Genomic DNA, 27821 nt, shown 5'->3' on the forward strand with positions numbered 1-27821 from the left:
GTGGAGGCTTTCAGTGCTGGATGACCCAGCTCATTAAGGACTGCGTGCAGGGCTCTGTATTGGTTGGAGATTGGTTTTATGGTGTGTTTACTTCAATTTGCAAATTCTATTTCTAAGATAGAGGGCATGAAAACCACTAGCAACACAAAAGCAAAATGGCTTTTAAAACAGATGTTACCTCCTCTGTATACAGGGCTGTGGAGGAAAGGGTAAGGGAAAAACTGCAGATGCTGGTTTAAATCGAAGGTAGACACAAAATGCTGGAGTAACTCAGCGGGACAGGCAGCATCTCTGGAGAGAAGGAATGGGTAACGTTTCGGGTCGAGACCCTTCTTCTGCAAGTAAGAATTGCATTGTTCCATTTTGGAACATATGACAATAAAACCACTGGACGGTGGTGGACAGTGCTCTGTTTTTTTTGACTGGAAATTATTATTCCAGTGCAGTAACTACTAAAGAAGCTTGACATTTTCCCTGCACGGTCCACTGAAAATTCTCTTTCCTGTTAGCTTATTCAATAATTCAAGATTTAAGGCAGGTTTCAATAGCTGCCTCAATCTTATTTGAAGCCAGCAAGAATTGCAACAGATCCAAAGTATGGTTTACAGAAGTCAAAGTACCCAAGGACAACAGACTTGCCACGCTGACCTGATTAATTTTAAGAAAGAGCTCGCTCCATTTCCACTGCTAAATGTTAAGGTGGTTCAAATGCAAAGTATGAATTTGCAGCTAAATTAGCCGAGAGTTCTTCAGGAACTGTATGAGGACTTGGTAGACAAACCTGTATTGGGCTATAGTCTGTACCATCAACATCCGCTGTTGACGGAGAAATCCCAACATAACAGGCACTTCCAGCTTCTAAAATGGAATTGCAGAGAAGGTGTTTTAATGCTCAAAGTGACAAACATTTGATTAATGAGATAATTCAGATACTAATAGACAACTACAAGTTTAAACACTTTAATAGTGCTAAATGTAACGAGGTTTACGACCATGAGACATTTTAAATAAATAAACCAAAATGTAAATAGACACAAAAAGCTGGAGTAACTCAGCAGGTAAGGCAGAATCTCTGGAGAAAAGGAATGGGTGATGTTTCGGGTTGAGAAACTTCTTCAGACTGGTGAGGGATAAGGGAAACGAGATATAGAAGGTGATGTGGAGAGATAAAAAGACAATGAATGAAAGATATGCAAAAAAAAGTAATGATGATAAAAGAAACAGCCATTGTTAGCTGTTTGTAGGGTGAAAATGAGAAGACAGTGCGACTTGGGTTGGGGAGGGATAGAGAGAGAGAGAGAGAGGGAATGCCGGGGCTTCCAAACCAAAATGTAGTATGGCTTTAAGTGCGTGGCCTCTTAATGGCCTGTTCTCACTATTTTTAGCTAACGTTTGACATTAGGTGTTTCTCATCTTTCGTCCAAAATGATGGCTTCGACTGGGGCCAAATGTTTCAAAGTAAAGAAGTAATTTAAGTTGAAATGAACACTTTGAAATATGGTAGTAAATAATGTCACTTTTGGGATATAATCTGAAGTGCTCCAATGGAGCAGTTGATAATGGCTAGCATTATACGATTGAAGAGAGTACAAAACACATTACTAACTTAGTCTTCATGCACACGAAGAAAACTTATGCCCAAGCTATCTGCAACCCATCCAGTTGCAAAGGAACTAAACAGATGGACGGTATATCCTTCAGGAAGCTAGACAAGATCAAACACTGATAATAAGGCTTCTCCCCTCAATCCTTACTTTGGGTAGTTGCTTTGCCTAGTTTTAGGTAGGTGCAAAAACATCCCTCCTACAGAGATTGTGGGCTATTGTTCTGAGGTGCTGGGAAGGAATTCTCAGCACCATTCCCTGAACACTATCTACAGGATATTAGCAGACAAAAGTACGTCCCCCATAACATGGTATTTGACATTTTACCTTGTTCTGGTGGAGAGTCATTGCAGCAAAATAACCTGCATCTCCCATTTAATAGACTAAATCTAAATTTCCCATTTTATACTGCATTTTATCTTTACATCTTTCAGCATCTCCGGGTTTGTCCGAAATGACGCATTGCAGACAGAACTGCAAAATGACAAATAATCCAATATCGCGGTAATAAAATGAATAGATAAGCTAGTTGTGTGTGTGTGTGTGTGTATATGTATATATAGATGTGTATATACACATATATTATATATGTTCCAGATATTAGCAAAATATGCAATGAAATACAAATGCCTGAAACTAAACATTTGTATGCAGACAGTGACCAAATAAGCCAACACAGAAGTAGTTAACCATCAGAAATAAAATGTCCTTTGTATAAATGATTGTTGCAAATTTTACTTCGGAGTCACGTGAGTGACTACGTGAAGAAGCCCGCCAGGACGCATGCGTGGCATATCGCTTTCACGCTAGCGAAACGACAGGTGGGGTGGAGCGTTCCCCCGCAGCGGTAAGTTTGAAACCGCGACCTGCAGGTAAGTGATTTACTCTGCGGTAGTTTTTGTCCCCGCGCTGTTTTTACACAGGGGGGGAAGCTGGACAAAATAGTGTCCACAAGTGCTGCAAGTGAAGCTGGCTGGGGAGGACCGCGAAGTTGCGGGAGCCAGCAGCAGCTGAAGGCACAAGCCCCGTAAGAGATCAGCTGTGCCGACTTTTGGTCCCGCGCCGGCCAGAACAGCACGGCCGGGCGGAAGACTATTCAGAATGGGGCCGTCGACTTTTGACAAGTCGAAAACGGCAGGAGTTCCCCCGTAGCGACAATTTAAACTCAGGACCTGCAGGTAAGAGCTGCGGTCTTTTTGTGTTTTCCCATGCTGATTACAGGTGGAGAAACCAACGGGCTGCGACAAAGCTGGTGGGCTAGCAGCGGCCAGCGGCACTTGAATCACCTATAATGGGATCAGCTGTGCCCGATGTCGCCTCCGCACCGGAGGGCTGCGACAAAGCTGGTGAGGGAGGACCGCGGAGCAGCGGGCAGCCAGCAGCACTCGGATCACCGATAGTGGGATCAGCTGTGCCCGATGTCGCCTCCGCACCGGCCAGATCCACGCGGCCGGGCGATAAGGCTAGACACAAAACAAACAAGGTCGTGGACTCAGAGGAGTCCGACTTTGAACAACCGTGGGCGGCCAGCGACCGAGAGCGCTGGAGCCGGATGGAGCGGTGTGTGGAGCATTTGCTCCAACGTGACAGACTCCGGGAGATGGAGTCGGGTCACTGTGGGCCCTATGATAAACCCACAGCAGTACCTCTTGATGGGCTGCACAGTGCTTCTACCTCATCAGAGGAGAGCACTGCGGGTCAGTTCTGGGCTGACCTGGAAGAGGGGTCCGCAGAAGGAAAGACATGTGTGCAAGGGGTGCAGGGAATGTGCAAACCTGGGACCACAAAACCACCAATACTATTGTTTGGAGGCAACCTATCGAAGCAAGTCAAGAAGCTCGATGAGGAAGCAAAAACCCTGGGACTAGTAAAATGGACTCCAACAAAAACCCACTACAGCCAAAGACAGCACCCCTATGCACCCACCAGCAGAACTGGTGAAAGCTCGAAGGCCCGGTACTCAAAACATGAGTCTTTTTAGGCCATGGGCCAGGCCGGCCTTCTTGGAAGATGCGGGGACCTCCAACGCCAACCAAACTGAAAATCCAGACACCAGCGCAACAACAGCAGCGAAGAACCTACAAAAAAGAAGTAAACCTGCCACTGGTAACTATGGAGGTAGGTGGGTCTGGTTCCCTACAAAATACAGGGAGCATGGAGGTTGGGGGGAGATTACACTCTTTTCTGAATGCATGGAGCATGTTAACAACCAATACTTACATCTTAAGCAGTATCCAGGGATATACAATAGAGTTTATACACAAGTACAGCCCTCCAGTTCAACATATACCGAACCGAATGTTCGTGCTTTCTGATAAAGAAAAATCAAAAGCGCAAGCTGAACTGGAGCGGCTTTACGTAAAAGGTGTAATTGAGAAAACTCAACACGAACCATTAGAATTCGTGTCCAATATATTTACCAAAAACAAAAAAGATGGTGGTTGTCGCATCATCATAGATCTGACAAAATTGAATACATTTGTACAATATATTCACTTCAAAATGGAAACCTTTGTTACTGCTAAACAATTAATTTCCAAAGGTTACTTCATGGCCAGCATCGATTTAAAAGATTCAGTGCCTATACGAGGTGACCACAGATGTTACTTAAAATTCAACTGGATGGGACAACACTGGCAGTATAAAGCACTGCCAAATGGGTTATCATCAGCCCCCAGGCTGTTCACAAAAATTTTGAAACCAGCCCTAGCGTTTCTACGGAAACGTAATGGCATATTTAGATGACATACTCATTGTGGGCAAAACTTTGGAATTGGCCAAACAAACTGTAACAGCCACAAAACAGTTATTTGAAAAACTGGGATTTATTATCCATCCAGTTAAATCTAAACTAACGCCTTCCACTACTATGGACTATTTGGGGTTCACCATTGACTCAGTTCACATGTCGGTGACTCTGCCTAAGGGAAAGGCTAGAGATTTAATAGAGGCTTGCAATAACCTCATTGACATCAGCAAACCATCCATCAGATTGGTAGCAAAAGTAATTGGCAAAATGGTGGCTGCCTTTCCAGCCACACAATTTGGACCTCTACATTACCAAAACTTACAGAGAGCAAAAATACAAGCACTCAAAATTAATGCAAGGTCACTTTGACAGACCTATGAAACTACCAATCAAAGCTAAAATGGAACTAAAATGGTGGATAGATCTGGCTTTGTTCCAATCCAATCATTGTCAGTAACCCTTCCATGGTACTACAAACTGATGCCAGTGCACTTGGGTGGGGAGCCACCAATACCATCACCAGCTGTGGAGGTAGATGGACTGCTCAGGAGGCATCATTATTACTCACACTGGGCATAAACTACCTGGAAATGTTGGGTGCATTCCATGGCCTAAAGTCATATTGTACTGGGTCATATCACCAGCATGTTAGACTACAGATAGACAATGTCACCGTAGTAGCATACATTAACCACATGGGTGGAAACAAATCGACATCATGTGACAATCTGGCTAATACAATTTGGCAATGGTGTATCCAGAGAGATATTTGGATATCAGCCACTTACCTACCAGGAAGACTAAATTTAGTGGCAGACACCAGGTCACGCAAATTTAATGAAAACACCGAATGGATGTTGAATAAAAAAGTATTTACTGATATTACAGCAAAATATGGAACACCAGATATCGATCTATTCGCGTCCAGACTTAACCACCAGTTATCAAATTATGTTTCATGGGAACCAGACCCTGGGGCAGTGGCGACAGATGCATTTTCGCTGCATTGGGAGGAAATTGTTTATTTACGCATTCCCTCCTTTCTGCCTCATCAGTCGGGTATTAAGGAAAATACAACAAGACTCTGCGTCTGGTATTTTGGTAGTACCCGATTGGCCTACTCAACCATGGTTCCCAGTGGTATTAAACATGGTATTAGAACCATGTATCACCATCCCACATAGACCAGATTTATTGCTACATCCCGTAACAAGGTATAGCCACCCATGCCATAAACATTTGAACTTATTAATTTGTAGAGTTTAAAAACACCTCTACTACAACTGGGACTGACGGACCGAACAGTGAACATGATCTCGGCGGCCCAAAGACAGTCAACCAAAAAACAGTATCTGGTCTATATCAGGAAGTGGGAGATGCATTGTCACAAAAACAACATCACCCACAGAGACATGAACATCCCGTCTGTTCTGGAATATCTGGCAGGCCTCCACTATGACGAGGGGCTCAGTTAAAGTGCCATCAACTGCGCCAGAAGTGCCCTATCGACTTACCTATGGCAGGGGACAGAGCGTTACTCTGTTGGGACTCACCCACTGGTAACAAAACGTATGAGGGGAATTTTTAATACTAATCCCCCAAGAACCAGGTACTCCCAAATATGGGATGTAAGTATTGTCCTGAAGATGCTCAGGAATTGGTCTCCAGCAACAGCTCTGTCCCTACACAGACCGACATTAAAAACAGTCATGCTAATGGCATTGGTCACGGCACAGAGGGTACAGTCACTGCATAAACTAAGACTGGACAACATGACTTCCTCAACTGAAAATATTACGTTTCATATCTATGAGTTAGTAAAGCAGAACAGACAGGGATCAGCAGGCCTCAATATACAATTTAGGTCATACCCAACAGATGACCGTCTCTGTATAGTAAGACATATGTCGTTATACATGGAGACAACGAAAATCCTAAGAGGCAATGAGAAGGCACTTTTGGTCAGCCACAAGCAACCACACAAAAGAGTGACGGTCCAGACCATCTCAAGTTGGCTGAAACAGGTGCTAACACAGGCTGGGGTGGATACTAATATTTTTAAATCTCATTCCACCAGGGCTGCAGCTACATCGGCAGCGATACAGTTGGATGTACCAATGGACCAAATCCTCAAGGCAGCAGGATGGTCTGGGGGGGGAAAAAACATTCCAATTATTTTACAACAAACCAGTAATGAAACCTGGAACGTTTGCAGAAACAATTTTAAGTTCTGTAAATTAATTTAAACCCATAAAAAGGGGTTATAATTTTGTGTTAACAAATTTTATGATTTCAATGTCGAATTCATGTCCAAATTATGTTAACACAATTCCTCCTACAGTCATCAAGGCAGACGTGATGCATGGACTCGTTTCCACGACATGAAATCACAGAGCTTTAAAATCTTCACGTAGTCACTCACTTGACTCCGAAGTAAAATAGTAAGATTAAACGAGAACTTACCAGTTTGAAGTTTGATCTGTATTTTATGAGGAGTTACGATGAGGGATTACGTGCCCTCCGCTCCCACCCTTGATCATATACTTAACTGGTATCTCTTCTCTAATCTTACTATGTTTAGTCATTACAGTTATCTGTGATTTCACACCGCTGCTTTGAAGAATGACACGCATGCGTCCTGGCGGGCTTCTTCACGTAATCCCTCATCGTAACTCCTCATAAAATACAGAACAAACTTCAAACTGGTAAGTTCTCATTTAATCTTACTATTTCTATTCATTGTGCAGTCCAAGAATAGAAACCTGCAAGGATCATTTATCCAAACAGTTCAAAAAATTCAAAAACATGATCCAACAGATTGCCTTTTCCAATTTTTCAACATAATGATCTTAACACAAATGCAACACGATTATACCACCACTTTGTTAACAAATCAAATTGAATGACTAGAAGACAAGAGTGATCAATTCACTCCCTAGAATAGCAACTTGAAAAAAATGTCAATTATCGGGACAGACAGAACTTGCCAAAAAAGCTGCCAGCATTTCTGAACTACCAGCCTTTCTCCTTGTGACCGCTGCCAAGTTCTGGATTCCTGCACCAATTTGCTGTCCATTTTTAACGGGTTTTGCCAAATGTACTCTTAGGTCTTGCTGCAAACCCCAGCACGTGATGATCAATTGTTAATATTAATGTGCTGATTAATATAAATCAGTTAAACAGAACTGAATTTACTTAGTGTTTTAAGTGAAAGAAATTATCGATTTTATACTTATCTCAACGCCCCATTAATTCCAGATCCACAAATGCAATGAACTCTTTAAGAATAAGGGGTAAGCTGTTTAGAACGGAGATGAGGAAAAACATTTTTAACCCAGAGAGTTGTGTCTGGAATTCTCTGTCTCAGAGGGCGGTGGAGGCAGGTTCTCTGGAAATTTTCAAGAAAGAGCTAGATAGGGCTCTTGATGATAGCGGAGTCAGGGGATATGGGGAGAAGGCAGGAACGGGGTACTGATTGTGGATGATCAGCCATGATCACATTGAATAGCTGGTGCTGACTCGAAGGGTCGAATGGCCTACTCCTGCCCCTATTGTCTATAAATTGCCTAAGGTGTACACGATACTTGCTGGCAATATCCACATCCCATGAATGAATTAAAACCATTAAACCACAAAAAGATACCAGGCCACTGGATCCCTAGTTCTTATTACTTATAATTGGATTAAAAGCCAAGAACTCACCTCATTATGCTCCAAGCAACCGACCATGACTTCCGTTAGTATCACCACCCCTGTCCTTCCAGCTCCTGCACTGCAATGCACGACTATTGGTGGGTTGCAGCTTTTGGTAGAGTCGAGCATGCTATTGGTGTGCCGACGAACTGACTGAATTTCTTCTAGATAAGCTGAGAAATTAAAGGAAAATGTAGTCAGCAACAAAACTAAGTCCTAACACACAGAGTACATTTTGATAATTTCCTTACTGATTACCACCACATAGCACCCATCGTACCTTGTTGGAATAGTCACATTTTGGAGCTAAATCAGCCCTGGCCTGGGTGAGGGTGTGGGGTGCAGATGAGATGGGGCAGGCAACAATAGAGGTGGAGATGTCTTTAACGGTAGCACATATAGGTGGGTGTTTCGACAGTCTCGAGTTCAACATTCAATGCCCATATGTGAATCCTTCGTCAAATACTTGCATAACACGTTATTTCTATGACTTACAAACTTCTACATGCATAATATCAGGTTGCATCGCAGCTTGGTTTGAGAATAGTTCTTCCCAAGCCAACAGACAACAGCAGAGAGTTGTGGATGTAGCCCAGTCCACCAAGATTTCATTCACAAAATGTGGACAAGACAATTGAGCCATTAATAAATATCGAGATCAAACTGTATTATGGGGCCAGACCAGCAGCTGTGCATTTTCTTTGTGACCACATCTGGACACCCACCGCTGCTCTACGACAAACCGTATGTTTGCTTAATAATACGTTTCTTCCCATTGAATTAGCAATGAATAGCAAATGATAAGATTAGTATTTAATTCCATTGGTATGCATACTTACACAGAAAACCCTGAACGTCTTCTGGACAGCCGTGGTCTGGCCAGTCTGTGTACTGCAGATGCCACACGGTCCTCTCCTGCCCGGACAACAGGTGCTTGACCTTTAAACCCGTAGTTGCATAGCAACCAGAATCTGTGCGGAATTTGGTTGTCACCTTGAATTTCCCGTACGTTGCTGAGCTGTGCTTGGAGCCCAGTTTGGGCCAGTATCGATGGGTCTTTGGTTTTCCTCCCTCCTGCACGACAAATGATGTCTCATAAGTTTAGGAAATTTAAAACATATATCTCTCTACAGTACCTTTGTCTTGAGTTATACCAAGAATAAGTCCCTCCACCACTCATGTCACACTAGCTTCTTGTTTTCACCCTACGAACAACTAACAACGGCCTGTTTCCTTTATCATCTTACTTTTTTGTTGCATATCTTTTATTCATTTGTCCTATATCTACCCACATGATCGTCTATATCTCTCGTTTCCCTTATCCCTAACCAGTCTGAAGAAGGGTCACGACCCAAAACATCACCCATTCCTTCTCTCCAGAGATGCTGCCTGTCCCGCTGAGTTACTCTAGTGTTTTACTGCAGCTTTTTGTATCTCTTGGGTTTAACTAATAGGTCACCTCCCAATTACAATGCATATCCCTGAGGCACCACAGTATTGTTCACTCTCTTCATGTCTTAAGCTACTTTTTTTATTTCTTTATTCACAGTCATTTATACATTTGACTTAAACTTACTGGGACTGCATGAACATCCAACTAAAAGATAACAGGAAAATGATGACAGCTCAAAACAGCTTAACACACAAAATGACTAAGTGATTATATTACAAAGGAACGATTAGCTGACTGGACAGGCCTAGTGATAATCAGGAAAATGAAAAGTGGCAGTGACATTGGGGGTGACCCAAACAAATGCTTCAATAAAAGGTTTAAATGCAGAGGACTATGCTCAACATTTAAAGGGAGCAATAACATGCATGTAAAAGACATGTGGATAGGTACATGGATAGAAAATGTTTAGAGGGACGTGGGCCAAATATGGGGAGGTGGGGCGAGTGTAGATGGGACACCTTGTTTGGCAGAGGCAAGTTGGGTTGAAGGGCCTGTTTCCAGGCTATATCACTAATAACATGTTTATCATTTGTTACATCCACACCCCAGACTTGTACCGTATTATCATGCACCTAGAAATTCTGTGACATAATGCATTTTCTTCAGCATGTATGAAAACAAATAAATTCTACAATTGTATGGGAGAATGACGAATTCTGGATTTAAATTTCATTGGGCACTTCCGATCGCTAATGGTGTCTGCACCAAGGTTTCCCACAGCTGGGTCGCACAGGTAGTGACATGATTCCCCATACAACATATATAGAACCATAACCACGCTGTATAGAAACAGTCCCTTCTGCCCATCATCTTCAAGCTGACCATCAAATATTTATCTATACGAACTCCATTTACTATCTCCTAACTCGTCGCGGTCTATTTATTGGTGGTTTAAGTGCTCATCTTGACCTTCTCAGGCAGTGTGTTGCAGATTCCAACCACACTCTGGGTGCAACATAACTTCCGCAGATTCCCTCGAAGCTCTTACTCCTTGCCCTCAACCCAAGTCCTCTAGTTATAGATACCTCTGCTATAGGACGTTTCCCTTTTTATAATTGGTTATAACTTATATACATCAGAAAGATAATCCCTTAGCCTCCTCTAGATCCTTTGGATGAGAACATACAAGGCAAGATTAGCAAGTTTGCTGATGAAACAAAAGTTAGTGGTTTTGCAGATAGTGAAGATGGTTGTGAAAGATTGCAGCAGGATCTGGATCGATTGGTCAGTTGGCTGGCGGAATGATTGATGGAATTTAATACAGAAAAGTGTGAGGGGTTGCATTTTGGGGCGTCGAACAGGGACAGGACCTACACAGTAGGCCTCTTGGTAGTGTTGTGGAGCAGATGGATCTACGAGTACAAGTGCATGGTTCCTTGAAGGTCGAGTTGCAGGTAGATAAGGTGGTCAAAAAGGCTTTTGGCACTTTGGCCTTCATCAGTCAGAGTATTGAGTATAGAAGTTGGGAGGTCATGTTGCAGTTGTATAAGACGTTGGTGAGTCCGCATTTAGAATATTGTGTTCAGTTCTGGGCACCATGTGATAGGAAAGATATTGTCAAGTTTGAAAGGGTTCAGAAAAGATTTACAATGATGTTGCCAGGTCTAGAGGGCGAGCTATAGTGAGAGGTTGAGTAGGGTGGGTCTCTATTCCATGGAGCGCAGGAGGATGAGGGGGCATCTTATAGAGGTACACAAAATCATGAGAGGAATAGATCGGGTAGATGCACAGTCTTTTGCCCAGAGTAGGGGAATCAAGGACCAGTGGACATAGGCTCAAGGTGAAGGGGAAAAAATTTAATAGGAATCTTTTTCACAAAAAGGGTGGTGGGTGTATGGTACAAGCTGCCAGAGGAGGTAGTTGAGGCTGGGACTATCCCATTGTTTAAGAAACAGTTAGACAGGTACATGGATAGGGCAGGTTTGGAGGGATATGGACCAGGCACAAGCAAGTGGGACCATTGTAGCTGGGATATTGTTGGCCGGTGTGGGCGAGTTGGGCCGAAGGGCCTGTTTCCACACTGTATCACTCTATGGCTCTACCCAAGGGAAACAAAACTTTCCAGTCTATCCTCATAACTGAAATTCTCCATCCCAGGAAAGATTCTGGAAAATCTCCTTCACACTCTCCAATGCTAACATATTCTTACAATGTGGGGACCAAAACTGGTCCCCACATTGGGGAAACTGTAGGCAGTATTCCAGTGGAGGTCTCACCAATGTTTCATAAAGTTGTGCCATAATTGCCATGATCTTATTCAATGCCCTGAATAATGAAAATCAAGTATCCTGTATGTTGTCTTAACCACATTAACTACCAGTGCTGTTACCTTCAGGGATCCCTGAATTGTACACCAGGCTCCCCCTTACCAGTCATGGTGTACGTCCCTTCCTTATTAAAACTTCCCAAATGCACCGTAGCATTTAATTACATCTGCCATCGGTCTGCCTATCTCCCCACTTGATCAATTTCATTGTGTAGCCCAGTTATCCTCCTCACAATTAGCGATTATGTTTGAGTCACCTGCAAACTTACTAGTCACACCTCCTATATTAATTCCAGCTGTTAGCGCAAAAAAAAAAAAAAAAACAGGCTCCCTGTGGCAGGGCATTATTCACAGGTTTCCAGCAATCCACTATCACCCTCTGTTTCCTATTACCAGGCCAATTTTGCATCCAGTTTGCAAACTGCTTTAGATCCCATGGGTTTTAATCCTTTGGATGAAATACAATCTTGTCAAAAACCTTACTGACATCCAGATAGATCACGTTAACGGCATTGGCCTTGTCACTGCACTTTGTGACTTTTTTGAAAAATTATCCCAATTGGTCAGAAAGGCTCACCCCCTAACAAATCATTCTGCCAATCTTTTATAAATCCATGCTATTCCAGGTAGGATCAATCTATCTCTGCTGCCCTTAAAAGATGGCACTATATTTGCTCTCCTCCAGGCATCTGGCACTGGGTGGTTTGGCAGGAAGACTTAAAAATCTATCAGGGTTCCAGCATTTTCTTCCCCGAAGAGCCCAAGGTACTGGGTTGTTCCTCTTGGGGTTGGGGCCCTTGGGGTTACATCATCTATAAGCTGGCTAAAGCATCCAATACCACTTTTTTCTGCGATAACATGTTTACAATTCCACTGACATCCACTTAGCCTCCCTGAAATAGCCAGCTACAGTGTCCACCTTATTGAATGCAGATGCTCATTTACATCCTCAACCAGTTGGTTCCATGGTTCCATGCAGATTGCCCATTAGATCCCTTGAAGGTTTTATTTTTTCCTTAGTTTTCTTTATGCCCTCAGCATACTTATCAAATGCTTTGGGTTTTCCTAATCTTCTGTTAAGAATATTACCATGGAATTATTTACTTGATTCTGAGGTAGACTTGATAGGTGTTATATGGTCAGCACAGATTCAGAGGGCCTGTTTGCATGCTATGTGACTGTGCATGTCAAGGCCCCAATCAGATGACCACAGTCAATCCCAAGAAATCTCTCCTAAACCTAGATGCTGATCACCATCCTTAGTCCAGCCCCCAACACTTACTGACTCCAAGACCCTAATGGGCCTGTCCCACTTAGGCAAATTTTTTTCGGCGACTGTCATAGTCGTAGCAGGTCGCCAGAAAAACAGCGACTGGACCATCTACGACAATGTCTACAACAACCTACCTTCTAGTCGACATCAAGCTACAGCAAGCTACCGACAACCGGCGACCATTAGGACGTCCATACCGACGTCTACCCGCGACAACCTACGGTAAGGTAAGACAATTCAGTCGCCGGTACCTGTCGCCGGTTGACGTAGGTTGACGTGGGTAGTTGCCAATGGAATTCACCAAAGTCAGCACCAGCGACAACCTACATCATACTGGCGACAACCTACGTCATCCTGGCGACAGCACCTACATCAGGCTACGATCGTTGGTATCAAGCCCATGGGAGCCGATTGTTGCCGAAAGGTTTTGAACATTTCAAAACGTTTTACAGGGGCACGGTGGCGCCTGTACTCAAGTACTGCATAAACACGTGGTACTCCAACTGCAACTGCTCAGACAGGAAGGCTCTGCAGAGGGTAGTGAGGGGAGCAGAGAGGATCATTGGTGTCTCCCTACCCTCGGTACAAGAACTGTTCCAGAGCCGCTGTCTGAAAAAAGCTCTGAGAATAGCTAAGGACAAACTGCACCTCCTCCACACACACCTGGATCTCCTGCCATCAGTGTATTTTAATGTTGCTGTTTTATCTACTTTTAACTATACTGTTTCATCAGGGACTGGATTGTTTTTATTGTTATTATGTGTGAAATGTTTTAAGTTTCATGTGCGATGCTCCGGTATTCCCTGGGAAACGTCTTCTCATTTTGCACTGTACAACTGTTGCTTTGCTAGATGACAATAAAGGTTGATTGATTGATTGAAAATCCAGCTTTGACCGAAGAAAAGGTACGACTCTTTGGGCGACTGAGGAGACCATACAGGTGAAACCCTGGCGACAGCCTAGTCGCCTGTAGTCGCCTAAAAAATTGCCTAGGTGGAAATTATTAAATTAGTCTTGCATCTAAACAAATCTAAAGACATATCAAGACCAGTCACTGCACTGTTTGACTGAAGAAATTATATATTTTTGTTGAAAACCATATTGATGTTCTCTGAATGGATCAGATTTCTGAATTCAGCAAAGGCAGTATGTGTTATGGCGAGATGGGCCATGTTGGTTTAACCAGAGAACATTCTTTGAAATATTAATCTTGTGTTCCTTTTGGTAAATTGGAGCATAGTAGCAGGGGAAAACTTGACATTAAATTTTACTTTTGAATCGGACTTGCTATTCCACTGTCTTCTTTCCTTGCTTGATTTCCAACCAGTCTGAAGTGGGGTCCCAACCCGAAACGTCACACATCCTTTTTCTCCAGAGATGCTGCCTGACCCGCTGAGTTCCTCCAGCACTTTGTGTCTATCTTTCTTTTCCACTTGTTATGATCTAAATGTTTCTTGTCGATACAGGTTCAAATGAGTTTATCACAATTACTGTCATTTTCCCCAAAAAGGAAATAATTTTCTCTGCATTTATCATAAATTTGAACATAGTGACAATATGTCCCCAATTTAGGTTTGTTAATGTTACCATTAGAAATCCATTTCATTAGTTTTGGTGCTTGTTGGATAAGAAATACTTTCTCGTGAGGCATCTAATGGAGAAGTACAGTAGTTTAAACTGCTGTGTGCTTTGAAATCAGAGGATGTTTTAAATGTCTTAAAAATACTACTTAATATTTAACAAAGCTGGAATACTTCCTGCTTTGAGCAGAGAAATGTAATACTGCATGGTTTTGTAAGGTAACACCAGTTTAACCAAATTGCAAAAAAAAGAGCTGTTATGTGTAACCAGAGACCTTTGTTCATTAACCTCACAAAACAACAGGAAGTCCAGTGATTTTATGGGCATAATAAACATTTGATTCAATAATCTCACTCCCAATGTTCCCGCCACGTATAAAACATCATTAAGTAAATAAAACAATACAGAACTCACCTCTTCTGCTGTAACCATGACAATAACATTCACTCCTTGCTCCCACACCATCTGCCAGAAGTCATGGCATGTATGAGGCAAGGGTCCCTGGGTAGCAATATAATGCCAGTCTTCTCCAGCCACCGTAACCTGTCAGTTAGAAGCAGCATCATAAATGGACACACTCTCCAAAATATTGCATGATTGAATATTTTGAGCTGGATCGGGCAGTACCAGCTCCCTCTAGTGTTTACTGAATTGTTCTGCATTACAATGTGTAGGAAGGAACTGCAGTTGCTGCTGGTTGAAACCGAAGATAGACACAAAATGCTGGGGTAACGCAGCAGGACAGGCATCATCACTGGAGTGAAGGAATCGGTGACGTTTTGGGTGGAGACCCTTCTTCAGACTCTGAAGAAGGGTCTCGATCCGAAACGTCACCCGTCCCTTCTCTCCAGATGCTGCCTGTCCTGCTGAGTTACTCCAGCATTTTGTGTCTATCTTCTGTTCTGCATTACATATGGAAAGAAAAACAGGATCTCTTTTTGAAACAAATACTTGGAACGACTGGCAGGGGCAACAGGTAGGTATTGGATCATGATGGCAGAGATAGGGAAAAAATGCGATTCTGAGTGTCAGGTCAGGAAAAGGCAATGGTTTAGCACGGAGTTAAGGGGCTGTCCCACGGGCGACCTAATTGGTGAGTTTAGGAGAGTTTGAAAAAATGTTATGCTGAAGACCTCCTTTGACTATGTTGAAGACTAGCTACGACTAACTTCGTGAAAATTGGACACTGAATAGTGGAGAGTGAAGCCAACCTCCTTCGATCTCCTTTGACTATGTTGAAGACTATCTATGACTAACTTCGATTACCTTTGACTACCCTCGATTACCTACGACTAACATGCCGACCTACTACGACTAAACCTACAAGTTAAAAAAGTATTGATTTTTTCCATGGCGACCTTTTTTACTCGCGGGCATTTTTCAACATGTTGAAAAATACGCCGCGACCTCGAGTACACGGGGACTACTCTCGAGCATGAAGGACAGTTACAAAGACCTCCTACGACCTCGTGTCGACCATGCTGAGAGTATGAGTCGAGGGCAAACTCGCCAGAACTCGCGGATTACGTCGCCCAAGTGGGACATGCCCTTAAGAAGATTAAAATGGAATCTGGGACAGAATGGAACTGCGTCTGAGAGAAGATAATGATGTGAAGTGTTGCTTTCCTCACTGTGGTTAGATCCTGCCGCAGTTGACCACTGTTGTTGCTGTCTCTGATTACGGGCCACTTCCCTGCATGCAAGGATCAGTGAGCATTGCTTTAGATGGTGTGGCTGTCTGTCATTGTTGAATCAGTGGGAGGATGCTTAAACTGTGGGATGTGGGTGTTTGGCTTGGAGAAGTTCAAATTGTGAGCAATTGTATGAATGGTAGGAATGACTGATAGAATTTGTGGGTGAGTAAAGCTGGGGCTGCAGTTCCTGGAAGCTGTTGGTGGTGTTGATAGGCAAATTACATTCCATACATCTCAACATTAATATGTAAACAGCTGTACAGAGAAATGGGATTAAACCTTCATAAATATTCAGCACATTTTGTAGACCAGGACGTATTATAAAAGCATTTATTCTGGAATATTTATAGCAATGCATAGAATGAAGTAATGGAGCAGCTAATGTACCCAGTGACTAAGCATCAGATGGGTCTCCTCACCTTGATGTGAGAGGCATTTACATAGCCCGTGTTATTTTCTTTGGTTGGCACAAGTTCCACCCTGTTCTGCTCATAGGGAACAACATCCCTGAAACGATTCCGTTCTGCATTTTCTGGAAGAATTGCTGTGGTGAAAACACCATCCACCATCTTCTTTGGGATCTGCTCGTACTCTGTGAACACCATGTCTTCCTCCAGCTTTCTTTCCAGCATCTTACACTGCATTTACCGAAAGGGAAAGGGAAGTTATTCAAGTTTCCTTCAACATCTCAGAAACAAGTGACAAACTGTATGATTACAACCTCAGAGAGAAGAGGTTATTATATTCGCTACAACTGGAATGGTGGAAGGATAACAGAACAAAGGCACTAATCTTGCAAGATGCCAACCCGCCCTGCAAAAATAATGTAAGGCTATTGGGTAGAACCAATTTTTATTGACAGGGTCTACCAACCTACACTGTGAATGTTGTGCTTTTTATTGATATCAAAATATAAAAAATAAAAAATATCCAATAAAAATATCACCAGGATGCAAGTTTAATTGATTCCCAACAATATGAGATTAAAAACATAAAATGCTGGAAACAGGTCATGCAGCATTTGTGGGAAAGGAAACATGAGTTGGGTCATAAACCCTTCATCAGAACTGGGGGAAAGGGAAATACCTCCAATGCAGTGAGGTCAGGGTCGCACCAATAGACAATAGGTGTAGGAGCAGGCAATTTGGCCCTTCGAGCCAGCACCACCATTCAATGTGATCATGGCTGATCATCTCCAATCAGTACCCCGTTCCTGCCTTCTCTCCATATCCCCTGACTCCGCTATTTTTAAGAGCCCTATCGAGCTCTCTCTTGAAAGCATCCAGAGAACCTGCCTCCACTGCCCTCTGAGGTAGAGAATTCCACAGACTCACCACTCTCTGTGAGAAAAAGTGTTTCCTCGTCTCCGTTCTAAATGGCTTACTCCTTATTCTCAAACTGTGGCCCCTGGTTCTGGTCTCCCCCAACATCGGGAACATATTTCCTGCCTCTAGTGTGTCCAAGCCCTTAATAATCTTATATGTTACAATGAGATACCCTCTCATCCTTCTAAACTCCAGAGTGTACAAGCCCAGCTGGTCCATTCTCTCAGCATATGACAGTCCCGCCATCCCGGGAATTAACCTTGTAAACCTACGCTGCACTCCCTCAATAGCAAGAATGTCCTTCCTCAAATTAGGGGACCAAAACTGCACACAATACTCCAGATGTGGTCTCACTAGGGCTCTGTACAACTGCAGAAGGACCTCTTTGCTCCTATATTCGATTCCTCTTGTTATAAAGGCCAACATGCCATTCGCTTTCTCCACTGCCTGCTGTACCTGCATGCTTACTTTCATAGACTGATGTACAAGGACCCCCAAATCCCGTTGTACTTCTCCTTTTCCCAACTTGACGCCATTTAGATAGTAATCTGCCTTCCTGTTTTTGCTACCAAAGTGGATAACCTCACATTTATCCGCATTTAACTTCATCTGCCATGCATCAGCCCACTCCCCCAACCTGTCCAAGTCACCCTGCATTCTCATAGCATCCTCCTCACCGTTCACACTGTTTAATTAATAGGTTGGAGAGAGTAATGAGTGAGAGGATGAACAATGGAGCATAAAAGTTATTAAATTAGCGCAGTTACAGTGAGAGACCACAAAAGAATATAACAACTGCAAAAAGAGTTGTAAGAATCGCTCAACAAGTTAGGCAATGCTAGTGAAGAAAGAAACACTCAGCCAGTTATAGATGGATTATCTGCAGCAAAGCCATCCAGTTCTGATAAGCATGGGAAGCAAGTTATCTGAAGCTGTAGAACTCTCTGCAGAAGGCTGCAATGTGCCCAGACAAAAGAGAGGTGCTACTCCTCGAGGTTACATTAGTAACATTTATAATGGTGTAAGAGACCATAGACAGGCAGATCAGAATGGCAGGGATGGATAATCGTAATGCCAAGCATAGAGCAGTTTAGAGGCAGATTGAATGCAGATGCTATGCAAAGTGTGTAGGAAGGAATTGCAGATGCTGGTTTAGAAGATAGACACAAAAAGCTGGAGTAACTCAGCAGGACAATAGGCAGCATCTCTGATGAGAGAAGGAATGGGTGACGTTTGGGGTCCATACCCTTCTTCAGACTCTGCAAAGTAGTCACTTGGTGTCTGCAGTGTGTAAAGATCACATCGTGAGCTCCAAATGCAGCACATTAAAATGGGAGAAGTGCAAATGAATCACTGTTTTATCTGGAAGAACAGTTTACGATCCTGAATGATAGGAAGAGAAGATCTAAACGGGGAGGTATTGCATCTCCTGATGTTGCCAGGGCATTGAGAAGGTAAGTGGTTATTGTAAACTGGAGAGCAGAGAGAGTCACAAAAGAAAGAGTCCCTTTAGAATGCTGAAAGGTGAGGTATGGAATCAACAATTATAGTATCCTCTTATCATTCCAGTTCCCTTCAATTGGGAAGGAGTGATGCATTTCCCCATTTAAAAAAAAAATTTGCTCAGTTATATTCACTGAAAATTAAATAAATTGTATTAGGTTAGATTTTAAAAACCCATCATAAGCACATCAATATAACCTGCTTTGTTCTCCCTGTGACCTCTGGGTTCTCCTGGTGCCTCTGTTCACCTCCCACATCCCAGAGAGGTGCAGGTTAATAGATAAATTGTCACTAAAGTGTAGTTGAGTGGTAGAATCTGGGAAAATTGATGGGAGTATGGGATTAATGAACAGTTAGCGTAAATGGATGGATGGTGGTCAGTGCAGACATAATGGGCCAAAGGTCCTATATCTGTGCAATGTCTCTCCATGACCATGGACAAGAGTTCTAGCTTATGGTTTCCACTAAAAGAAAAATCACCATATAGTGCTTTCTTAGATCACATTTTTATTTGTTCAAGAGATGTGGACACAACTAGCAAAAAAAATAAGCATTTAATGTCAGTCTCTGATTACCCCTTGGAACTCAGAAGGTAGGACAAGTCACCCACTTTGGTGGGCTAGTTACTCATGGGGCAAACGAGGCAAGGATGACAGACATCAGTGAACCACAGGGGTTTTATGACAAGGAACTGAAGGATCCCACTGGGGACAAATTACAGAAGCCAAATAATGTACAAACATCCAGAGAAAAACCATGCGGTTACAGGGAGAGCATACAAACTCGGTACAAAGAACACCCGTAGTCAGGATCGAACCCAGGTCTCTGGCACTGTAAGGCTGCTACTCTACTGCTGCACCGCTGTGCTGCCATAAGAAGATTGAGAATAATTACTTCAAACTTGAGATGGCTCACTTCGAATTTACCTTTCCTTTTTTTATTTCTCCAAAGATGTAAAAAAGTAATCCCATTTTATGTTATTTTCTGAAGATAGACACTAAATGCTGGAGTAACTCAGCAGGTCAGGCAGCATTTCGGGAGAAAATAGGTGACGTTTTACGTCGGAACTCTTCTTCAGTTATGTTTTTTACGCTTCAACACAGCATCCAACTTTGAATTTACTTGCAGACTAAGCAGCTATTTTGTTGGTTACATGATAGATACTCGATGTTCATTTCATTTCTTATTTGCATAATTAATAGATTAGAGCATAAAGATAAGCTTGTTCTGTACATTGCCGATATGAGACAGGAACATGATGCCGTCAAATTAACGACACAGCCGCATGCGACTAAATACGATTGAGTTCACCAGGCAAAGAATGAAAATGCCTTGAGTTGTCACATTACCATAGCTACAACACAGTGTTAAACACCGTGTTCAGTACAGAAATAGAAGTAGGTTCTTTAGAATAAAGCAGGCTTTTATTTTACCGCCTAATTATATGTTATCAAAAGTAAGGTCATAAGAATAAGGAAACGTTCAATTCATTCTGTCACGGTTCACCCTCTGAGCTCTGCTACATGTGACATATTAAAGTGTTCACTTTCAATCATAGATTAATTTAAACTGAAATCCTATCAATAGTTTAATTTTTAAACTATGCAATTTAATAGATATTTAACAAGATATCTGGACTTCTGCCGGGAAAACAGATGATAGAAGATGTACATCAACATTCTACATTCATCCAAATTAATGATATCTCCAACATTAAAACTCCATCAAAATATGTAGAATACATAGATATGGCCTTTAGTTGCTGACTATGGCCTTCTTGCCCCTCATCTTGCCACTCAAAACCACATACATGCCTTGCCATCTCCTAAAGTATTATAATCTTGGCTGCCTTCCCAGCCTCCAACTTTCATAAACATCAGCTGACACAAGAATGTATTGTCTGTACACCATTTCACATAAAGTCACAGTTACCCAAGGCTCAGGCTACTGATCAGAGACATAGATGGACCGAAACTCAAGGGTTCATTATGGAGACCATAAAACTATCAGATTATCGTGAAAAAAAAACTTCTCAGGAAAGGATATCCTTCATCCTTCTTTGATAAGGCTTCTGACACACCGATATGATTAACTTTGACTGCCTACTTAACATAGAAACATAGAAAATAGGTGCAGGAGTATGCCATTCGGCCCTTCGAGCCTGCACCGCCATTCAATATAATCATGGCTGATCATCCAACTCAGTATCCCGTACCTGCCTTCTCTCCATACCCCTTGATCCCCTTAGCCACAAGGGCCACATCTAACTCCCTCTTAAATATAGCCAATGAACTGGCCTCAACTACTTTCTGTGGCAGAGAATTCCAGAGATTCACCACTCTGAGTGAAAAATGTTTTTCTCATCTCGGCCCGAAAAGACTTCCCTCTTATCCTTAAACTGTGACCCCCTTGTTCTGGACTTCCCCAACATCGGGAACAATCTTCCTGCATCTAGCCTGTCCAACCCCTTAAGAATTTTGTAAGTTTCTATAAGATCTAAATTCTAGCGAGTACAAGCCGAGTCTATCCAGTCTTTCTTCATATGAAAGTCCTGCCATCCCAGGAATCAGTCTGGTGAACCTTCTCTGTACTCCCTCTATGGCAAGAATGTCTTTCCTCAGATTAGGATTAAGCCAAACCATTAAGATCAGCAGACATTTGGGGATGGATAACAAATGCGGTCTTAATTGTGATAACTCTTATTTACAGAACACTTGCTACTCCCAGCAAAAGAAAAATTGGAAGAACTCAGCATGTTCAGCAGCATCTGCAGAGGCAAAAGGGATATGTTGATGATTCAGGGACCGACACACTTGGGATCAGGACAGTAGGGGAAGAGGAAAGTTGGAATGTAAAAGTAAGATAAAGGAGTGGAAATTCTCGAACAACTTCATCCAGTCAGCCTAACCTTATTCTACCTATTTGGATTCCTTATAAAGTGACCAGGACAATATGAGAGTTTTGTCATCGGATTTTTGCTCGGGTTCTCCATCTCCAGTGAAAGAGGAAAATAAGACAGAAGGAGACAAATGAGGGGTGACCTTTTTTCAAACATACAAAATCCTAATGGGGGTTTGACATGATTGAGGTTGAGATGTTTTCACTGGTGGAAAACTCAGATAAGAGGCCAGTCATTTGAAACTGAAGTAGGTAGAAATTTCTTCTCCGAGAAGGTAGTGTATCGCTGGAATTTTCTCTACATTAAGATGCTGTAGGCCAAATCACTCCCTGCTCCTATTTATCTTCTGTTCGTAAACCACCTCCCACCTAAGGTAAATCAGAGGGTCAGCATATCAGAGTCCAACCAGTCTGTGGGTACAGGACATACAGAAAATATCCTTCTCTGGATATTTTCCATCAGGACCTTCATTGAGTTTTTTATCCAGGGCACCTGATGCACATAAAGAATGTATATGGTATGTATAAATATATATTTATATAGTTCCGATAAACCCATCATAAACCCAATTGTCGAAAACGCCTTGCGATATATTGCAATCACGTGACCGGGAGTGACATGCGGCTCACTGCCGTTGCCGAGCGTTTACCGATCGTAAAGTCGAAATATCGCAAGTCGAAGCATCGTAAATCGGGGAGCACCCATATATATAAATATATATTGTTCCTAGAAAATTGTTTGTTCAACGGACAATAACTTCAAAATAAATTGTACCAACGAGACTGTTCAAGATAATTGATAATTAGGACCAAAATACCATTACATTCAGCATGCCAAGTCAGGCCACATTAGGAATGCAACATTAGTTATGGACTTTAAGATAAATGGCACTCTCTCATTGCAGCCTCCTCCGCTCCCGTTCCTTCTGTAGGTTAGCCAATGCTAACATTTCCAACTGGAGTCACATACAGTCACATATTGGGTAAAAATGGCAGATTCCCTTCCTTGCAGCACAGAGGTAAAATGGGTTTTTGATAATGTTCTGTTTATATCAGTGGTTTAGATCTGTGGCCTTAGTCCAACAACTTAATAGTGGTAACACTGTGTCATAGTCATGGAGTTATGGACTACAACAATGGGCCCTTCGACCTACCACATCCATGCTAAACATTTTACCCATCCACACGACATAGGTTAAGGATTTCAACAAAGAGTTCACACACAGGGGCAAGTAGTGGTGGGATTTGAAATAGATTCCTGATGATAGCTTGATTGCAGACTGTGATGTTCAGCTCCGAAACAAACTAAACAGTGAATGTGTAGCTGATAGGACATAGCCCAAGCGAGTTATCAGACAGATAGAAAGTGATTTCAGAGTTAGTTCATTATTTTCTCCATGAAGCGTTGTAGGGAAATAAATAGGAAGTCCAATCAAGAACATAATGTTGGCCAAGGTCCTGTATAATAGAGGTGGTAAAAGAATAATGGATGGTGTCAGAGAGATTTTACTAGGTTGCCCTCAGTTTACATATGAAAGCCAATGGATGTTCACATGACTCAGTTACCTTGCCTTCCTTATCATTCCTCCTTACGGCAACAAGCAAGTCTTTTCCTCTGATCAGTTGACCTTAAAAGACATGTCAGATGCGGACTGGCATAATAACAGTTATGTCAAATAATGTGACATATTTACTCTCCCGAGCTCTGTCAAATAATGCTGTCGGCCATCTTACCCCAATTTAGTAGCTTCCCTCAAGGTCCAGACTTAACTCCGTAAGTTTTAAGATAGTCATGAATAAGGATGTGATCACTTGTTCCCCAAACACTGTTCACCTGAAACTACAGTTACCTGGCCAGGCTCGTTTCACTTGTACAAGTTCCAGTATGTTCCCTCCTTGAATTTGACAATCAAACTACTATTGCTGGAAATCCTCTTGGGTACACCTAACAAACTCTACCCATCGGTTCTTTCATCTGGTTTCCACCATCCCGCCACTCTGGTGTAAACTTTCCCAAGTAGCACTTGCAAAACTCCCTGCAAGGATAATGGTTCAGGTGCTGTCCCTCTTGTACAGGACACCTCTGCCCCAGAAAAGATCCCGATGGCCCCAAACTCTGAATCCCTCCCCTTACATACGGTGGCGGCACAGCGACAGTTGCTGCCTTACATCGCCAGAGACCATTTTTCTTTTTAAATTGTATAATTTTTCTTTAAAATGTTACCAACAAGTACAAGCCTGTCACAACTATGTGAGGGGAAGTTGCTATGCTGTCCTTAATGAAAATAAATTGATAATCATCAGCAAGAACAATAAAACTAAAATTGAGCACAGGTGACCAACTCCTTCATGTAAAGTTGCCCACAGTTACTCTTCTGGGGAACACCTGCATTCATATAATATATTTGACCAAGTATTTATCTTGGAACATATTAACACTATTACAAAAAATTGTATGTAATTCCTAAAAGAGGTCATTTTCAAATTCAGTTTCATGGATCATTAGTTAATGCACCAAATATATTTGTTGAAGAGTAACTAACTGGAATGAATACATGCATCGATCTTACTTAAAGTTATGTCTAAAATAACGGAATGAAAATAATTGTGTGATTGCAGCAATTGTATTGTCTTCCAATAACTTGAATGCCTTTTATTTTACACGTACAAATAAAAGTACGAGTTACAAAATAAAAACAGGCAATTTGATACAACGAATTCACATGCTGTTTACAACACTAGTCATCCTTCCACCACGTCATGGCAGCTATCCGTTTAAAATAAAATAAATTCTATTTATTTTTGATGTTCCATGCTGTTGGTATGAAATATTCCAGCCTGCTGGATTGATTGTTGCAATGCGACTTCTAAAAGTTTGGCAAGATGACTTCTGGGTTAATGTGAAGGATTATACGTATAATTTATCTTTACTTTGTGAGAAGTCTTATGAAAATAAAGTCCGCTCCTGGGTCAGTGAATTGTCAAATCGGATCTAAACAACATATAACATCTCTAAGGAAGTCTGTACTCTGAACATTGCAGAAGGCTACAAATATTGCTCACCCTTTCATCCATCGGCACCTTCGAAGTATCATCTTGACTATCCTCAGGTACTGGAACTCTGGCCATCGACAGACCATTGAGGGCAGCCCATTTGAGTGGCCCTATCTTCTGGGCTTCCGCTGCTGCTGCCAGTTTCTGCTTTTCTAAATTCTTGGGACAGAGAATTTAGAAAAGCTGATCATCGGAGCTGATTTTCAAAGAGAAAGACTTAACTGAAATCTACCCATTTTTTAAAGTCTGCTTGATACAATGAGTGAACACAGAGTCATCAGGCAGCATTCTTTTGAATGTACACTTCTAGCCACCAGACAAAAACAAAATGCTGTACACACAGTGATGCACTGTTATAAATTGTTAAACTTCAGCAAATTAAACATTAACATACTTTATCAAGATTTAAGCAAAACTATGCCGGTTCTGAACAGATGCTAATTTGGTTGACCTTACGGGAACTAAATAAATGACCACAAATGAGTAGTGACTGAAAGCAATGAAGGCAAAAGGGAGAAACATTTAAAAAATATATATATTTTCAAACCTTCAAACACAACTGGTACTGGACTAGAAGAATGTAGATTTGATTATCATATTTAAACTATGGATTGTAAATTTTTCAAGAAATTATAATTCGGCATGTTGCTGTCAAAATTCAATACATTGAGATTTTGAATGCCAGATTTTTAACACATTTTTAACTTTCAATGTATGCCATTATTATGATTCGCGACATACCAGTCCATAAATTAAAATGCACATTTTAGATATTAGCTTCTTCCTCTGTTTGAGTAGTAAATAGAAATAAAGAATTTACCCTCAGCATGATTTCTCTTTCCACAATGCTATCTTCAGTAGAAAAAAGCTCAGACACGGGTCTTTCCTTGACCGGCTCCTTTTTGACCCGCTCTTTTACACTCGTCAGGTCAGGCTCGGAAATAGATGGCCCAAGGGAAGACCCATTGAGCATCATTTGTTCATTTCTTGAGAAAGCATCATGTTCGGGACCTGGTAGTTTGGTCCTGACTATAAGTTCTGCACTTCTATCTCGTTCTTGTCTTAAAGCTCCATTGCTTATACTCTTTTTGTTTCCTGGATATTCAGGGGGGGGCTTGTTTGGTATTTTTGCCAGTGCTGCCTGCAGCTGGGCTCTGTAGCCCATAGTGTCATTAAATGCTGGGATTTGAACATCATAATCGGGAGTCTCTTCTTCATCTTCGCTCTCGCTGCTGTGAATTAGCATTGTGGCGTCGGACAGCGTCTTCTTGTGATGATACGGAGGTTGCTGCTGAACCTCCTGCACCTGGTCCTCGTGGCGGCGTTGATCACGCATGGTATTTCTCCGCTGTGGGACCGAAGCACTCAAAGTCTTCAACGCCATGGCCTCCATACCACGTACCATGCTGCTGATTACCTCCAGGCTGTGCCGTTTGTTAACGGCCGCATGGTGTTTGGCCGTTGTGAGGGGCTCGCTGACCTCTTGCAAGGACTGGTGAACCACAGGCGAACTATCCTCTTGGAAGGTCTTTACAAAGAGCTGGACTCTCCGACTGACCAAGTCAGGACTGCTCCCACTCACGTACTTGTGGCGGTGGCTGGCGAGGTCTGGCGTGCTGGTGGCGGGCCGGGGACGTGGGTACGGAGGGGGCGGTCTGCAAAAGTGGTTTCTCAACATGTGGGTGGTGCTGTAATTCTGTGTACTCTGCAATTGCATATTGGCAAGCTCGGGGGTGCTCACCGTGTGGGAGATTGCACTGTTTGCAGTCCTGCTGGGTGCAGGTTGGTGGGCACTCGGTTGGGCACATGGTGCCATAGGCTTTTTGTAACTGTGCTTTGACCCATAACGAGTGGGATACTTATCCCGGATCTCTGGCTGACTGTAAACCATAGCCTCGGGCTGGTTGTAGGCATGAGTGTTCCCAATATTAAGGTTCCTCAGTGACTGGCTTTGACAATCCATATGAATGACGCCTCGTTTCATTTGCCTCATCACAGTCTCGTAGTCAGGTGTGGGCCGATATGAGGGCACAATGATAGCACTGTGCCTATGGCTGGGGATGTAGTCTGGACGCATGATGTCACTTCCAGGGATGCTGAGATTAGAGGACATTGGAGATGCCTGGACAAAGTTTTGTGAATGATTTAACGAGTTCATACTAGGAGCACTGTACACACTGCCATTTGGCACAGTTCCATTCATGTAATTATATTCCATTGGACATCTGTCCAAGCTGGTCTGAGATCGGTAGTAGAACCCTTCCTCATTGCCATGGTAAATACTATCTATGTAAGACAAAGAAAGCAAAATTGAAATGATGAGCAATGGAAAAAATAACTGCAAGGACATGATTAATTGAAAGTTACAACATGGAAATAAGCTCTTTGACCCACCGATCCTGTACCAAGCATCAATTAGCTGCTGAAACTAGTTCTATGTTATCTCATTTTCACATCCACATTGGTCATTAACTCAAACCCGCACGTCTTTGGGATGTGGGAAGAAACCGGGGGCACCCAGAGTAAACCTATGCAGACATAGGGAGAAGGTGCAAGCTTCATACAGACAGCACTCAAGATCAGGATCGATCGGGATCTCTGGTACTGTGTGGCAGCAGCTCTACTCATGTGCCACTGTCAGAGTGACGTTTCAATTGGCAACAAAATGGTCAGATTTATTTAATCAACGATATGTCATAAAAGAGCACTCACTTCTGCTGCTTCAATT

The 27821-nt window shown here is 42.4% G+C and overlaps 1 protein-coding gene across 4 annotated transcripts in view; it reads right to left on the reverse strand.

Annotated features, from left to right (window-relative positions):
- Window positions 1–421: 421 nt before the first annotated feature.
- ptpn14 (protein tyrosine phosphatase non-receptor type 14) overlaps window positions 422–27821 on the reverse strand; it is a 191240-nt gene continuing 163840 nt past the window's right edge. For all 4 annotated transcript variants that reach the window (XM_033025349.1, XM_033025350.1, XM_033025347.1 and 1 more), the window contains 7 exons: window positions 25914–27379; window positions 25103–25252; window positions 16733–16951; window positions 15034–15162; window positions 8886–9120; window positions 8056–8219; window positions 422–858 (listed from right to left, as the gene is read on the reverse strand). In XM_033025349.1, coding sequence (XP_032881240.1) covers window positions 730–858; window positions 8056–8219; window positions 8886–9120; window positions 15034–15162; window positions 16733–16951; window positions 25103–25252; window positions 25914–27379 — 2492 coding nt within the window. In that variant the 3' untranslated portion in view covers window positions 422–729. The remainder of the gene's footprint in view (window positions 859–8055; window positions 8220–8885; window positions 9121–15033; window positions 15163–16732; window positions 16952–25102; window positions 25253–25913; window positions 27380–27821) is intronic.

This window comes from Amblyraja radiata, chromosome 8 (genome assembly GCF_010909765.2).
Source record: "Amblyraja radiata isolate CabotCenter1 chromosome 8, sAmbRad1.1.pri, whole genome shotgun sequence".
NCBI lineage: Eukaryota > Metazoa > Chordata > Chondrichthyes > Rajiformes > Rajidae > Amblyraja > Amblyraja radiata.